The sequence below is a fragment of the Rhinoraja longicauda genome, chromosome 1, assembly GCF_053455715.1.
Source record: "Rhinoraja longicauda isolate Sanriku21f chromosome 1, sRhiLon1.1, whole genome shotgun sequence".
Lineage (NCBI taxonomy): Eukaryota > Metazoa > Chordata > Chondrichthyes > Rajiformes > Arhynchobatidae > Rhinoraja > Rhinoraja longicauda.
Genome location: NC_135953.1, coordinates 120,770,278 through 120,786,922, shown reverse-complemented (window position 1 = coordinate 120,786,922; position 16,645 = coordinate 120,770,278). Strand labels below are relative to the sequence as shown.

General features: G+C 40.9%; 1 protein-coding gene across 7 annotated transcripts in view; it reads left to right on the top strand.

Moving 5' to 3' along the window:
- Positions 1-16,645, top strand: part of kiaa1109 (KIAA1109 ortholog) — a 292,965-nt gene that overhangs the window by 194,047 nt on the left and 82,273 nt on the right. For 6 of the 7 annotated variants that reach the window (XM_078405525.1, XM_078405561.1, XM_078405542.1 and 3 more), the window contains exons 49-50: positions 537-630; positions 13,421-13,471. In XM_078405525.1, the coding sequence (XP_078261651.1) occupies positions 537-630; positions 13,421-13,471 (145 nt within the window). The remainder of the gene's footprint in view (positions 1-536; positions 631-13,420; positions 13,472-16,645) is intronic. The other variant, XM_078405533.1, reaches the window with a different exon arrangement.

Genomic DNA, 16,645 nt, shown 5'->3' with positions numbered 1-16,645 from the left:
TAACAATATTTAAGGGTATTATTGACCCATTTCAAAATAAAAACACTTACTTTCATGTGTATACTAAATATACATTGCACAATGGTCTATCTAATTATAAAACAAAAAAAGTGTTTTGGATTCCACAAGAATTTTAGAATCGAAATGTGATCAGTTTGACATGTATTTTGTAAGTTATTACCAAAAGAATATTGTTCACAAGATTGATTGTAAAACCAAGGTAAAACACTGCAAAAGCTGAAAATCAGAAATAAAACTAAAATATTCTGGAAGTACAAAATGCATCCATCAATATCCATAAAGGAAAATAAACCAACCTATTGCTGTAATTGAAGCCAGTTAGGTCCAGGGAGGAAAGAGGAAGAAATCTAGAATTAAACACGTTTTGTTTATTTATTCTGACATCTTAATCGACTGTTTGAAACCACAATAAAATATAAAATCATTAAGACCTCACATTATGCATATTTAAAAATCTTAATTGCTTAAGTTCAACTTCAGTATAGAGTAATATTTTTATTTTTATTTTATTTCAGATGTTTTGCACCAAAAAATGACAGAAACCTGTGCAACTGCTCACATTGGTGGCGTAAATATTGTCTTACTTGAAGGGATTACACCAAACATTCAGTGAGTAAAGGATGTTCTTTCGATCATCTTTTGGTCTTTAAACAATCTTAAGAGTTAAAGAAATACTGGGGGTGTTGTAGGGTAGGGGGTCTTGCAAAATTGGTTTGCCATTTTGTTTTATTTGTATGGCTCAGATGTTGTAAAGATCCATCCAGTTTGTTTTGAAGATGCAGATAAATATATTGCCTGAGCATTAAAGTGCTGATGAGAGTAGCCAACCATGCCAAACACCTGTGTAATGCAGCTTTCTATTAGTCTCCTGTGTATATTATATGATGTTTTTTTAAACATATATTTATTAAAAGATTTTGTATGAACAATTGAAAATTGTGATTGCTATGGATAAATATTTAAAGTGCTTTAAGTGTTGCACTTGTGAGATGCAAATGTGAGTGCTCACAATCACGATGCTCGAGACAATCTAGAGAAACAAGTATATTTTATTTGCAAGTCTGCAGAGTTGGGTGCCTCCCCTCTCGAGACACACCGAGGTCGGGAAAATCCCTTCTTTTTATTCACTTCACTTTACAATTGTCACACCTTAAATTCCTCCTCTCTGGACTCCTTCCAATCGGAGCACTGAGGTGCACAATCTAACGACACCGACCCTGTTGCCTCCCACATCATACATCGCATGTGCATTTAAATGAGGCATCTTGTCATGCGGGGCGTTTTTGCAATATTCATTTATCTTATTAGGCAGGCGCAGTACAGAGTAGTTCATGCCCTCTCTCCTAGTTCTTTGGATATCTTGCCCTCTCTCCTAGTTCTCTGGTTATCTTGTGCTCTCTCTGCTAGTTCTTTGGATATCTTGCCCTTATCCTTGGAATGTCACCATTTGTTCTTGCGGTTCTTATCTAGCTGAGCACAGTCGGGTCAGCTATTTCTCATGGTCCTTAGTTTAAATCAATTATCCCTTTTTACCTCTCTCACAATCCACCCTTTTTCTTATGCCACGCTACTTTGATTTATACTATTTCCTCCTTTTCTAGTGCTAGCAGCAGAGTCTTTGCCTCTCTATATTCCTCCTGCTGGTCATACTGTATTCTACAGGCCATCATGGCGATGTCGTTCTTTGTCAGGGCTGTCTCTATCAATCGCTGAGACAACCCCCATATGCAGGGAATGATACAACATCCGAATAGACACATCAACCCCATCACAACTACCACTGATGTAAGGGCTGATGTAAAGATGTGCTTCCATTTCCCAAACCAGGAGTCTAGAAACCCGGTCCAGGAGGTGTCTACTCCAGAGTTCTCGGCCAATTCGATAGACAGGGAGGTGAGACTTGCTAGGGCCCTTGACACGGACCCATCAGGAGCAGTGTTGTTGGGGATGTAGGTGCAACATTGTTCCTCAAACATCACACACACACCCCCTTTCTCAGCCAGGAGCATGTCCAAGGCCATGCGATTTAGCCAGGCCATTAGGCTGGTAGCTGTCAGTTGTTCCGCTAATCCTTCAACCGCATCTCGAGTGTAATTTATAAAGCGTTGTTGATTGTAGTATAGGTAGTTGATCCAGTCCACATTTTTATTAATTGTGGACCACCAGAAGAGTATGGACTCAAAGCCCGCAGCTATCTGGTTTTTGGCTTTGAATTCATCGGGTACCCCTCTTGGCACCCCTATTGCATCAATATAGATGTGTGTGTCAAATGATCCTCTCACCTCTCTCCTTTGTCGTCGCCCTCCTTCATTGAGTTCGACCGCATGTTCTACTGCTATGGTGAAGGGCATCATCAATTGTGTAAGGGTACAGGTTCCTGTCCATGACCCTGGTAGCTGGGGCCACAGGGTATCCTCTCCGCACCACCACCAGACATCGGCTCTACTGACTATCTGCTTTCTCAGCCAGGAGCTACTGAACAGTGACCCCTGTTCCTCAGCTGTTATGTTATACGTCTGATTGCAGTTTAGCACCTCCCCCATTTGCTGTCCATCTGGGTTATATCTTGTATAGCACTCAAATCCCTCCTCCCCGAGGGGAATGGTGAATGGGGGAGGTCGAGGGTCTTCCCTTCAGCCCTTCGTGTTGTTGTTGCTAGCCGGGAATAGGTAATGGTAGCTCTGGCAGGTCTCATTCTTTGGTAGTATGGGATTCGTGAATAGTTGTAGTATACATGACATAGCCCCAGGTGTCCTATTCCAATTCAGGGGAAATGGTACTGGGACCAGCTGAGGCTTAGCTCCGGCGCAGGCGTAGCAATTGGTTTGTTGCATACTTCTGGCCGTGTACATCATCCAGGTAAGCCAGGTGTTGGTTCCCTTTCCCCCTGTTGGTATTCCCTCCCCATACAATTGCATTAATTCTATTTCTCCTGTTACTATCATTATATTTAAATCCTTAGGCTCATATTCCGTGGTGACATTGCTGACTACAGGTGGTGCTGGGGTAACCCAGGGATCCCTATTCTGACTGTCTTCTATCTGGAACATTCCCCCCTTATCTTCATATTTTACCATATATCCGTCCCGTTCTACCTTTATTTCAAACCTCAGGCATGCGTCCTTCCCTGTTTTATCTGCACATATCCAATACCTACCACTTTCCTTCATTCCTGGCAATCCCTCATTTGGGTTTTGATATACTCTCCACCTATCAGTTTGATAGGTGGGCTTATGCCACCCCTCTCTGGATGAAGTGAATACCTCGTGCCAATTTTTACAGGGATGGGTGCATACATACATCCTATGACCACACCACCATTTTCCTTCACATACATCAAATGGGATGGTGGTGGCCCTTCTATTCTGTGGTATAGTTATTTTTATACATGCTACATTACTCACAAGCTGGATAACCACCCAGCACCCGATCCACCAGCATGAAATCTTCATTTTCCATGCGGGGTCTTGGTGAATACCAAAGTCAATGGCTCCTTTCCTCCACGTACCGTCCACGGGCTGATATTGTCTGGTCTCCACGGGACCCTTAAATCGACTTGCGTGTGTCCACCCTTTTTCTTTTGTTCGTACTGCTGTCTCGGTGGTTAATAACACAAGGTAGGGTCCAGTCCACCTAGGTTGCAACTTTTCTTCCTTCCACGTTTTTATTAGTACCCAGTCTCCAGCCTTGACTGAGTGAATCGGAAAATCCAGTGGCGGGCTCTGGGCCAGTAATCCTTTAGTTTTTAGTTCTGCAAGAGATTGGGATACTGCCAGTAAATAGTTCCTTAGGAACACGTCGTTCCCTGGTATTGTTGGGATCCCTTCTATCTTTCCTAAGTACGGGAGCCCGAATAACATTTCATATGGGGATACCCCTATGTCTTTCAGAGGTGCCGTTCGGATTCTTAACAAGGCTATCGGAAGGCACTTAGTCCAGGGGAGTCTCGTTTCTCGGTGATTTTGGTCTTCAAGGTGCCATTCATTCTTTCCACCTTTCTGGAACTCTGGGGATGCCATGGTGTATGCAATTTCCATTCAATTCCTAATACTTCACATATCATTTGATGTGTTTTGGAGGCAAAATGGGTCCCTCTATCCGAGTCTATTGTTTCCACAATCCCATATCTGGGTATAATTTGCTCCAATAATACCTTGGCTACCGACTGTGAGGTGGCAGTTGCTGTAGGGAGTGCCTCTACCGATCTAGTGAAATGGTCCACTACCACTAACAGATATTTCCATCTTTGTAGTCGGGGCAACTCGGTGAAGTCTATCTGTATTCTTTGGAAGGGCCTTATTGCCAATGGTTGTCCTCCTCCTGGGACTGCTCACGATTTTCTCGTTGATTCGCTGACATATTACACAACCAGCTATGACTTGTTTGGCCATGGTATACATCCCACGGCAAGCGTAGGTCCTGAGGAGGGTATCACAGAGTCAAGTCAAGTCAGGTCAATTTATTTGTATAGCACATTTAAAAACAACCCACGTTGACCAAAGTGCTGCACATCTGACCAGGAAAAAAAAAGAAACATACAGTGGCAGGCAGCCAAACACAACGGCGCGGCTATTTTGAACAAAATGTTAATTCAGAGGGCTTGGGTTCCCCAATGGCTTTGCCCGTGCAGCCTCCCTAATAACTCCCTTATAATTTCTTTGTTCAATAGCTGCTTTCCATCCGGTGTCCACCATTTCCCATTTGGGGTACGCCGGGCTGCCATTTCTCTCATGTGTTCCTGTTCTTTTTCACCAAAGATAGGTATCTTTTCCTCGTGTTCCCTTAAAGGTATCAGTGACATCATTTCTACCGTCTGATCTGTGGCTGCTCTCTTTGCCACCTCATCCACTGCCCTATTTCCTCGGGCTTCCAGGGTGTTACCCTTCTGATGCCCTGCCACATGTGCTATGGCTACCTGTTCTGGTTTCTGCAAGGCCTCCAATGTCTGTCCTATCAATTGCTCATGCGCTAATTCTTCCCCCCCCCCCCCCGAGCTGTTATCATTCCTCGCTCTTTCCAGATCTTCCCAAAGGTGTGTACTACCCCAAAGGCGTATTTTGAGTCGGTATACACTGTTCCTTCCTTTCCAATAGTTCCTAAGCTCTCATTAATGCGTATAATTCACAAGATTGGGCTGACCAACTACCAGGCAGCCTGCCACTTTCAATTTCCTCCATAGTTTCCCCATTCACTATACCGTATCCACTGTCTTTTTCCATCTATACATCTGGAGGACCCGTCTATAAACCATCGGCCTCCCTCGGCCAGAGGCTGTTCCTCCAGGTCTTTCTGATGGGTAGGATCGGAGTATTGTATGGGGACATACATGGTTCCAATACCCCGTCCTTCAATAAATTCTCAATGATTGGTTGTAAGCCTTTTCGTCCCTCGGTCAAAATGGGGTACCTTCTTACTCGTACTATGTCTGCACCGTCCTTTAATGCTATCTGTAGAGGGGGTATTTGCAAACCTCCTCGGTTTCCTTCCTTGGCCCATACTTGGTCATTAATTCTTTGCTCGTCCTCCTTCCTTAGAGTATACAACTGGACCACTACCCTTCTCTCTACCGGTGCTGTGCCTATTCCCAATTGTATTTGTAAATCTCTGCCCATTAAGTTTACGCCAGCCTTGGGGTACTAAGATCAGGTCCTCTACCGCCTCCCGGTTTCCATACCTTACATTCACTCCTCCTATCTCGGGAGCTACCATCATAGTTCCCCCTACCCCGGTAATTTTTACTCTCCCTTGTCCTGCCTCCATACCTGTTGGTACTTTGGTCACACTTGATCGCTCCGCTCCTGAATCTACCATGAACACCGTATCTTCTCCTTGGGGTCCTATTTTTAAATTTACCAGGGGCTCCCTTCTATAGTCCCTCGACCCCAAGGACCGGAACCCCTGACCCCCCTATTCATTTTCCATCATACTGTACGTGCGGGACTTCGCTACAAGCTCAGGGCACTCCCTTTTGAAGTGTCCTTCCTTATTACAAAAATAACATCTTGAAGGCCCTGTCCTCCAACCTTGTCCCGTACCTGTATTTCCCCGGCCCCTGCCGTATCCTTCTCCATATCCTGTTGTGGTTCTATCTGTATACTTTCCCACCTCATTCCTCTCTGGGCGTACCCCTGGCTTTCCTTTCTTTTTCTTTCCATATCTTTTTCCATCTCCCTTATCTCTATCTCTAAGCACTTTATGGATGCCTCTATTTCCCTTCTACACTCCCTTGTTCTTTCCCCATCACTTTCTAATTCTGCTTCATTCTCACAGTTTTGCCCTCTCTCTGATGCCTGCTGATTACATGCCTGTGTTTCTGCGTTGCTGTCTCCCTCATACTCCTCATTTGCTGCCTGACGGGTCCCATAAATCTTTCTGTCCCTGAGGTCCTGCAGCCTTTTGATGTCTGCTTCTAGTTCCCGTGCTTCTTGCTTCATCCTTTCCTTTTCTCGCTGCCCCCTTCGCTGTCTATATTCCTTTATGTCTTGCTCATCGTTCCAAGTTGTGACTTCTCCCTCTATCTCCACTATTCCCTTTTACCAAAGGGCACTGCTTTGATCCGTCCTGGCCGGAATAGGGAGGGGGATACCCAGGGTCCCATAGGCTGGGGTACAGAGTTGATTTTTTTCTCCTGAAGCTCCTGACTTTCATGCTGTTTTGGGGGTCTTTCACCCTTGTTTGGGGTGGTATTCTTTTCCTGGTATGCTTTCCTCAGCCTTTCTCCTTCTATTCTAAACAATTTAAGTACGTCTAGTTCTTTTTCCCCTTTTTTTCTTTTACTCGGGTTTCTGATTTATCCTTAGACTTATAGTTCTTAATTAACACTCCCATTTCATCACACATATTTATATCAAAATATAAATATATCAACATATCTATCAAAATTTATATCATATTTATATCATTCCGTGGGCCATTTCGTAACCAATTGTTTCGTCTTTTTTTTTTTCCATTTCTCAGTGTTTTTTTAAAATATCCTCTTTGGATACGGGGAACTTCCTACTTAGTAGTTCAACTGCAGTTATTTTATTCATTTAATATCCTCTTTGGATACGGGGAACTTCCTACTTAGTAGTTCAACTGCAGTTATTTTATTCATTGTATTCGTCTTATGTTAGTGCACTTGGTCAGTCAGTTTAAATGCAGTCCTTGTTCTCACTCTGTTCCGTCTCTATAGTCACTGTGCTACCTATTACGCTATTTCTATCTTCTATAGTTCTACTATATTCCTTTAATATTTATTCCGAGGCATCGGCAAGCCTGTGATTCCTGCGATTCTTTCAGGATTTATTCTTTGCTTTCCCCTTACAAGCATAACAACATTCCTCCAGATTAGGGGAAGCTTTTGAATTAACAAACACATTTAGTGCCTGCCGTACTCAATCCTCATCGGAACCCAGTCGTGGCCACCAGACTGAACTCCCTTTTATTGGTTCCTTTGGCCAATCAAAATAACAGAACTTAATAATTTTTGTCTTCTCCAATCCCTGGGTTTTCCCTGCCCCCAATGGCTCAGCATTCGCCCCAACGGACTATCAGGCGGAATGCGGGGTTTGGGCTTACCGCCCTTCCCCTCCCTTTTGGGCTTTCCGTTTTCACTGCCCATCCTCCCGATCAGAATTCCCCTCCGATCTTTTATCCTCCCGATCGGAATTCCCCACCGATCTTAGCTGTAATCGCCCGAGTAGTACTTAATAGTCAGTTTTCTTACCCGGGTCCTGTGCACAAGAATCACTCGATTTAGCTCCTCGCGATTTCCTGCTCCTCCCACTTGTTTCTCGAGTCTCTGGTCCAGGTATCACTCGCTCAAACCGCTGACGGCAAGCAAGGAGTCTGAGACCGCTGAACTCAGCGGGGTGCACCGTCCCTTCTTCCGTATACTCCCGTCAGCCGGCCGGAGTGGCGATCCCGGACGAGCCCCCAAGCTTGTGAGATGCAATTGTGAGTGCTCACAATCACGATGCTCGAGACAATCTAGAGAAACAAGTATATTTTATTTGCAAGTCTGCAGAGTTGGGTGCCTCCCCTCTCGAGACACACCGAGGTCGGGAAAATCCCTTCTGTTTATTCACTTCATTTTACAATTGTCACACCTTAAATTCCTCCTCTCTGGACTCCTTCCAATCGGAGCACTGAGGTGCACAATCTAACGACACCGCCCCTGTTGCCTCCCACATCATACATCGCATGTGCATTTAAATGAGGCATCTTGTCATGCGGGGCGTTTTTGCAATATTCATTTATCTTATTAGGCAGGCGCAGTACAGAGTAGTTCATGCCCTCTCTCCTAGTTCTTTGGATATCTTGCCCTCTCTCCTAGTGCTCTGGTTATCTTGCCCTCTCTCCTAGTTCTCTGGTTATCTTGTGCTCTCTCTGCTAGTTCTTTGGATATCTTGCCCTTATCCTTGGAATGTCACCATTTGTTCTTGCGGTTCTTATCTAGCCGAGCACAGTCGGGTCAGCTATTTCTCATGGTCCTTAGTTTAAATCAATTATCCCTTTTTACCTCTCTCTCACACACTTGACTGCCTTAACAGCTGGAGACACATGAAACTGCAAATGCCAGATTCCTGAGCAAAACACGAAGTGCAGGTCCTAACCCAATTGTTGTCTGTCCATTCCCTCCACAGCTACTACCTGACCCGCTGAGTTCAGCACTTTGTGTTTTGCATGTTTTCAAATCGTGATTCTCAGTTGATAGCTGATCTGCAAGGAGAATTTTCAGGCAATAAAAAGACAGTTTTGGAAGATGTAGGCCATGTTGTCAGATTGATCAGTGGGAGATTTGATCAAAACTTCCTCTCACACCAGCACTTAAGCTGTGATATTTTGTTTATCCGTACAAAAGTTTTGGTTTCTGTTGATGATGTGGATTTAAGCTGCCCTGGGTATTCACTGCTGTGGCTGACCTGTGTTGCACTGGTTGACTGGTCACATGAGCAGCACCTGGCTGTAATGCCGGCCCACAAGCCTGAGTCAGTGTAAACCTTATTCAGGTAGGCAGTCCCCATTCAAAAAGGAGGAATTGCCTCATGGGGGAAGGATTAGTAAAGTTATTTATTTTTGCTTAATTAACATTCTTAATTTTGTACGAATGTTTCTGGTGTAAAATGTTGAACAAGGAAACTTTTTATTTCAAGTGATTCCAAGTTATTAAATGTTTGTGGAAGTCAGACATTCACAAACATTAAATAATACAGATATTTTTGACAGCTGGTGGGCCTATGACAGGACCTCGTCAACCTTTAATGTTATTCTGTGTATGTAATATAATGTCTGCATTGGGATGGCAATGCTGAAGTGCTAAGAGCTGGGACTGTGCCAAAGGTCACATTAGAACATGCACCATGGTCCAGAGTAGTCCATTCATGATTTTGGCAGAACAGAAAATCTGTCTCATTAACTTAAAATATATGTGGGATAGTTTTGTAATAGTTTGTGGGTTTGCAAATGCAAAACATTAAAAATAGTCTTACATTTCTTAAGAAGGTTAATTGAAAATAGGTCATGCTGTATATTGTATATATTTTAACATTTAAAATAAATATTTATGAGGATGTTGCCAGACCTCAAGGTGAGGTTGGGCAAGCTAGGACTTTATTCCATGGAGTGCAGGAAGGGGTGATCTTATAGAGATATAAAATCATGATAAGAAATGATAGGGTGAATGCACAGTCTTTTGCACAGGGTAGTGTAATCAAGAACTAAAGGATATTGCTTTAAGATGAGAGGGGAAAGATTTAAAAGGAACCTGAGGTCCAACCTTTTCATTCAGAGGGTGGCGGGCATATGAAATGAGCTACCAGAGGAGTTGAGGCAGGTACAATAACAACATTTAAAAGACACTAGGGCAGGTACATGGATAGGAATGTTTGGAGGGATATCGGCCGAATGCGGGCAAATGGGACTAGCTTAAATGGGGCAGTTTAGTCAGCGTGGACAAGTTTAGCCAAAGGATCTATTTCCGTGCTATGTGTCATAAGGCCATAAGGAATAGGAGTAGAATTAGGCCATTCGGCCCATCAAGTCTACTTTGCCATTCGATCATGGCTGGTCTACCTCCTAACCCCATTCTCCTGCCTTTTCCCCATAACCTCTGACACCTGGACTAATCGACTGAAAATGACTATTAAAGTTTTTATTGTAGCATTGGGTTGATGTGATTAAGATTCATTAAAGTTTAGTTTTATTTGATCATCATAACCCAAAATACAAATCATAACCAACCTGTCTATTAGTTTGAAGAGCTGCAAATGAAAATACAACCTTGCATTTTAAAAAGTTTGGATATTATAAGGTGTTTTATGGTAATTATATATTGAATTGTCCATGGGTGTCACATTTGAAAATGTGGCTGCTACTTTGAGGATTACAAGCTACCACAGTTGGAAATGTGTGAATGATTGGACAACCTGCTTTCATACAAGTGAACAATAATTATTAACTGGCACTCAAGGGAGACCTATTTTAATCATAAGTATCATAGAATAATATCTAGCCGAGAGAGCAGTTTCATCAGACAAAACAGCAGCCCTTTGGTACTGTTTTTAAGTTTCTTTTAAGAAGATTTTAAGGGTGACTTGCTTCCACGTCATTTCTGTGGGTTCTGCGATAACCAATGAAGCTAAAGCAGTGTCTGCAGACTCTTCCACAGAGTGGACAGGAGCTGCTTGATTAGCAGTCGGGTGGGTAGATGAGATGGTGCTTATGCAGAACTCCTGTGTACTCCCAATGTGTGGAGTAAGGTTCGCAGTACTATACCAATGCTCCTTCTTCACTTTGAGTAGTCATTGGCCAGGGATCTGCAAGAGTTGATGAAAATGTAAGAAATGGAATGAGTTTCTAAATACCTTCCTGAAACAAATTAAAATTCCCTCAACAGAGAGTTCTTGTGCAGCTATATACATTTTTTAAAATCTGCATATACACCTATGATTTTTGAACACTGCATGCAAAGCATTATTGCCAAACACTTTTGAACATTAAAATGGTTGGAGCTACATTCTTTGACCCATATTTCTCCTTTGAATTTCTTTTACACCTGCTCTCTCTCATATGCCTAATAAGATTTGGCTAAGACAATAGGAAATAGGGTATAATAAGAATGTGGAAGAGCATAACACTGGTCAATTTATTTAACCTGCCTCAATTCTGCTGCAAAATTAGATTGAACTCGGGTGGAAAATCTAAACCAATATGGTTTAACATTTTTCAAATATTATTGACAATATTTTAGTGCCATCTTAAATAAGAACCCTTTCAGGCATCCACTAATTACATTGAGCTGGCTGCTAGATTTTGTTCCTTTATAACATCATAATCCATTAATTGTTTTTGCCTGCAACTAATTCACAAAACACTCATGCTTGTATTCACCAGTTATCATTTCATTTTCAATTGTAAAATTTTCTTCAAATTCACTTCCGATAACCATTAGATTAACTGGAATATGTTGGTAACAATACCAAAGTTCAGCTCGCTCCACATTGGGGCAAAATGGAGAACTGAGAATAAAAAGAAAATGTTAAAGGGTATCTTCCTGTATATGCAACGTCTTGACTCGTTGAGGAGGAGGTATTGGATTATTTGAATTATACATAACAAGAACAAAATCGGCTCCTGTCACAGTTGAGGCTTCTTTAGTTTCAGTCGCCCTCTCAACTCGGTTGTTGATAATTACTGAATGGTTTTCGATTTTCCACAAACTCCCAATCCATAGATACAGACAGACACAAGCTCAGGTGAGAGAAAGTGAGAGGGACATGAATGAATGGTTAGGAAACTATTGCTGGCAGCACATTTAAAACATGTGCATCTTGCATAAGTAGCCATGTAGGTGACGATTATTGCAGAGTATTTCAGAATAGTGAATGCAGTCATTATTGATCTTCAGTGATTATTGATTATTTAGAACTAGTTTTTGAAGTTTTTTTAATGTAATTATTTATTTAATAAACATCACCATATCTTCCAGTGCCTTTCTAGGGTCTTGAATATGGAGTTCATTCTTCTGCATGCTATGTTTTGATTTTCTTCCCTAGCTAATGCCCAACAAAGACAATCTTTGTGATACATAGCCAGTTTTAACCAATATTCAATGATCTGGACCATGAGCACAATTCTTTTCTTACAATTTTTTATGATAGGCGGTGATGAACTATGTAACAAAGGAATATTAAGTACATCAGTTATAATCAGTGGAAATTAGACCAATTTATTTGCTGTGAAGTCTTGCACTTTATCATCAAAATCTGCTAGACAATCTATGACAAGCAATTCGGACACAATGCATAACTGTATGTCCTAGAATGTAGAAATATAGAGGTGTAGGAAAATAACTGCAGATGCTGGTACAAATCGAAGGTATCACAAAATGCTGGAGTAACTCAGCATGTCAGGCAGCATCTAGGAGAGAGGGAATGGGTGAAATATAGAGGGTTCAGTTTGCTGTACCGGTGAGTTAAAAGATAGTGTTGAGTTGTGAATCTCCAGTCACGCCAGAGTTATTCTACTTCTTGTCTGCTTTATCCTGATATCAAGTTGTCCTCAGCCTCCCTATTTTAAGAACAGGCTTTTGACGAATCTGCTTACTTGCCATAGTGTTAATTCCGGAAATTAATAACGTATATTTTTGTTTAATTAAATTATGTAAAAAAACAAAGAGCATGTTAAAAATAAATTTGGCTCCCCTAGAGATAGAGGCAATATACCAAATACCAAATATGTAAATTATTAAACCATTTGGATGTTTTGTATCTGAATCTTCACTGTAGCGCATAGACAGAATATGCTGAACGCATATAAAATTAAGGAACGTCTTTCAGGTTGAGATATTTACAGCAGGGTGCCTCTGCCTCTTTGCTTTCAAAATCTTGAGGATAAAGTTGTGGATGTCGACAAAACCACTATTTAATGTTGTCAGTTTATTGTAAACCTGTTTTACTTTTTCGTACGTACATATTTTCTTTTAAATCTGTTACATGCATTATGGAATTAAGTTTCAGATTATTCTTTGGAAAAAATTGAGTTGGTTTGTGCACAGAGTTGACGAGTTTAATTGGAATTGTATGCTAATATAGTCCCTCTTATTTTATAAATTTACTGTTCTTTTATTGTTGATGTGGTAACCCTTAGTCGTGTGGTCTTGGAGCCAAAGAATTGTTCATTACATTTAATAACATGATGCCATGGAATGTTCAGCATACTCCACTCTATGCAAGATGCGACTTTGCTATTCAAATTTAAGTATCTTATTGAGCTTCGAGAGATTAAAAAAGGCATATTAATAGAAGAAACTACATACTAAGGGTTCCACTGTTTGAATAAAGAATCATGCATGAATGTCTATACTTCATTTGTTCTTCTTTTATTTTCTTGCTTTCTCTACAACCATCTTGCATAGGCTGGAGGATTTTCCTACTTCACCTACAAGCACAGGCAAACAAGAATTTCTGTATGTTAAACTAGCATGATTTTATCTTGCATTTTTAACTTAGCAGAATTTTTTTTTTTTAAGATATTATTCTGCTCCAGTATTATGGTATAATGTTATGCTTAAAGCAATCCTTGGAAAGATATTTTGATTTCTTTGATTTGTTGTACTTTTAAATATTGTGGTTTGCGTTGCATTGCACATTATTAATAGTTAACTAATAGTAACATATTGATGTCGAAACTGACATATATCTTGACTTTAAGAAATGGTGTTTTCATTTTTTTAATAGTTTATAAACTATATAATTCTAAATTGATTTACAGTGGTGCAGTTTAATTTGATTTAACATGTGTGAATTATTCTTTAGATCTATTAAGTAGAGGTGTAAATAAATCCAAGCTCATTGCATACATGTTTATTATCAGACATATATCAGTACTTATGTTAGAATCAAGTTTAAGGTTAGATTTGTTTAGGTGTCATTAGAGTACAGATGACAATACAATACAATACAATACAATATATCTTTATTGCCATTGTACAGGGATACAACGAGATTGGGAATGCGCCTCCCATACGATGCAATAAATTAATTAGCTAATCAGTATTAATTTATTTTAAACAACCCAATGAAACAAATTAGAACAGTTTTAAAACAGAATAAAGTGCAGGTAGATCTGTGCCGGTTCACTGTGCAATGTGACCATCTGGCTCAGCAGGACCGGTTCATAGCAGCTATGGCCCTGGGGATGAAGCTGTTCCTGAGTCTGGAGGTGCGGGCGTAGAAGGCCTTGTATCGTCTGCCCGATGGTAGAAGTTCGAACAGACTGTTGCAGGGGTGTGAAGAGTCTTTGTGGATGGTGGTGGCTTTTCTGAGGCATCGTGTGTTGTAGATGCCCTCCAAGGCTGGTAGCTGTGTTCCGAAGGTCCTCTGAGCTCTATGGACTACCCGCTGAAGAGCTTTCCTCTCTGCCTCCGTGCAGCTGAGGTACCACACAGGGATGCCATGTGTTAGGATGCTCTCTATGGTGCAGCGGTAGAAGGTCGTCAGCAGCTGTTGGGGTAGACCAGACTTTTTCAGTGTTCTTATCTGTTTATGTGTTCCCCACATTATGGGAAGGTTGTGTTGCTAGAAAATGGTTCATATCACTATCTGTAGTGCAAAGCCACGAGGCGTGAGTTGAAACATGAATTTGTATTTACTAACTTAGCTTTTTTCACTTAACTCCTGTGCGAGCAAATGTTATTCTGTATTTTTGGATAGTGATTTGTTAATTCTATGATGAGTTTCTGTTATCTGAGCAACTGTAATGTGGGGGAGGTCAATATAGATTGACAATATATTGTCCTTCGTACCTACAGAACGCTATTAGTCACATCCTCGCAACCTGAAAATATACTGATTCCTGTACTCTGTTATGTGTACTATCATCTATCCTCCCTCCAGACACAGAGTAAATTCAGTCCTAAGTGCACTCATTCTGTTTTATGGCCTCTTGTGAAGTTCCTTGCTTTAGGCTTTCTGAAAGTCCAAATACTTCCCATGTGGTTCCCTTTTATCTATTATGCCATTTGCAATGTCAAAACACTCAGATTTGTCAAACGTGATATTGCTTTCATAACTATATATTGACTCAGCCCAGTCCTAATATTTTCTTAGTGTCCTACTATCATGTCATTAATAATAGGTACAATTTTCTCCACCACAGATTTCAGGCTAACTGTTCTGTATATTTTAATTTCTCCCCCTTTTTTTCCTAAATAACAGGATTACACATGCTATATTCCAATCTGTGGGAACTATTCTTGAATTGATTAAATTTTGTAAGATGGAGCCCAACGGATCCCTTCTCTTTATGACACTGGGAGGCAGGTCATCAGCTGGTGGCAATTGATCAACTTTCAAACCATTAATTCCTCAATATTGTTATTAATGCTAATTTCTTTCATCTGATTTGCACTCAAGATGCTATTCATCTCTTTTTCTAAGGTTCCTATTATTTTTCCATGAATCCAAACACAATATTTGTTTAATTTCGCCTCCATTTCCATATTTCCCAGTATAATTTCTCCTGTTTCATTTCTCATCTTTGCACTGTGATCAGTACATTTTGAAATTAGCGACTTTATGTTGTTTAAGGAATATTGAAGGAAATTGTCTACCAACCAAAATACACTGAGCACAGGTGTTATTTTCCTGACTTTTTTCATACGTGATCAGACCATTTGTATATGCTCAATGCTTATTTCTTCATTAATAATTGTAAAAAATAAGTTTAAGAAAATGTGCAAGCAATGACTTGCATTTTTCACTCAATTTCAAACAAGCAAGCCTCATATCGTTAATGACCACACGTTCACTGAAGACCCCAAGTTTTGCTCCCTTCTTGTATCTGCATGGCTGGTCATTAATCTACTTCTGAGCAGTTCACTCTGTATTTAGGTATCTGCAGCAGCTTCTCGCTGCTCTGACCATTGCCTGCATTATCATCCTGCCTCACGGTTGCATGGGGGGGTCTTTGGAACATGAAAACAGCTACATGTTTGTAATCATTGGGGGAGTAGACAGTGGCCAGACACGTGGAAGATATCTGTTCCGTCTATGCCATGTTTTCTCTTCTCTCCATGTCAGCTATTTGATACAGTTGTGCTGGCGGGTATTCTTAAAGACTTTCTGCATTTTGCACAATCCCTTGCAGCATTATTACGTTGGCTGCAATCTTTGCAAGTAACTGCTGTTGGGAATTGTGCACATACCTCTTCAGTGTACCCATATTGAGGGGTGGCGGGTTGAGGGTGCTGGTGGAAGAAGCAACTTGTTGAATCTGTAAAGGAAAATTTCACTAATTTGTCTTTATGGGTTTGGCAACTGTTCAGGCTAAATGTAGTACAAATATCAAAGGTTGGTGAAATCTAATTAGGAGGTAATATGTTTTGTATTTGTTTTATGGTTCTTAATATAGGACAGAAGATATAGAAAAGGTCGAATCACAAGGATGTCATCACATAATTGTCACGCAGGCTTGCACAGTTATAGCATTGTTCACTGCACTGTTGAGTTTAGTTTATTGTCATGTGTACCGAAGTACAGTGAAAAGCTTTTGTTGCGTGCTAACCAGTCAGCAGAAAGACAACACATCGATCCATTTACATTGAATAGATACATGATAAGGAATAACGTTTAGTGCAAGG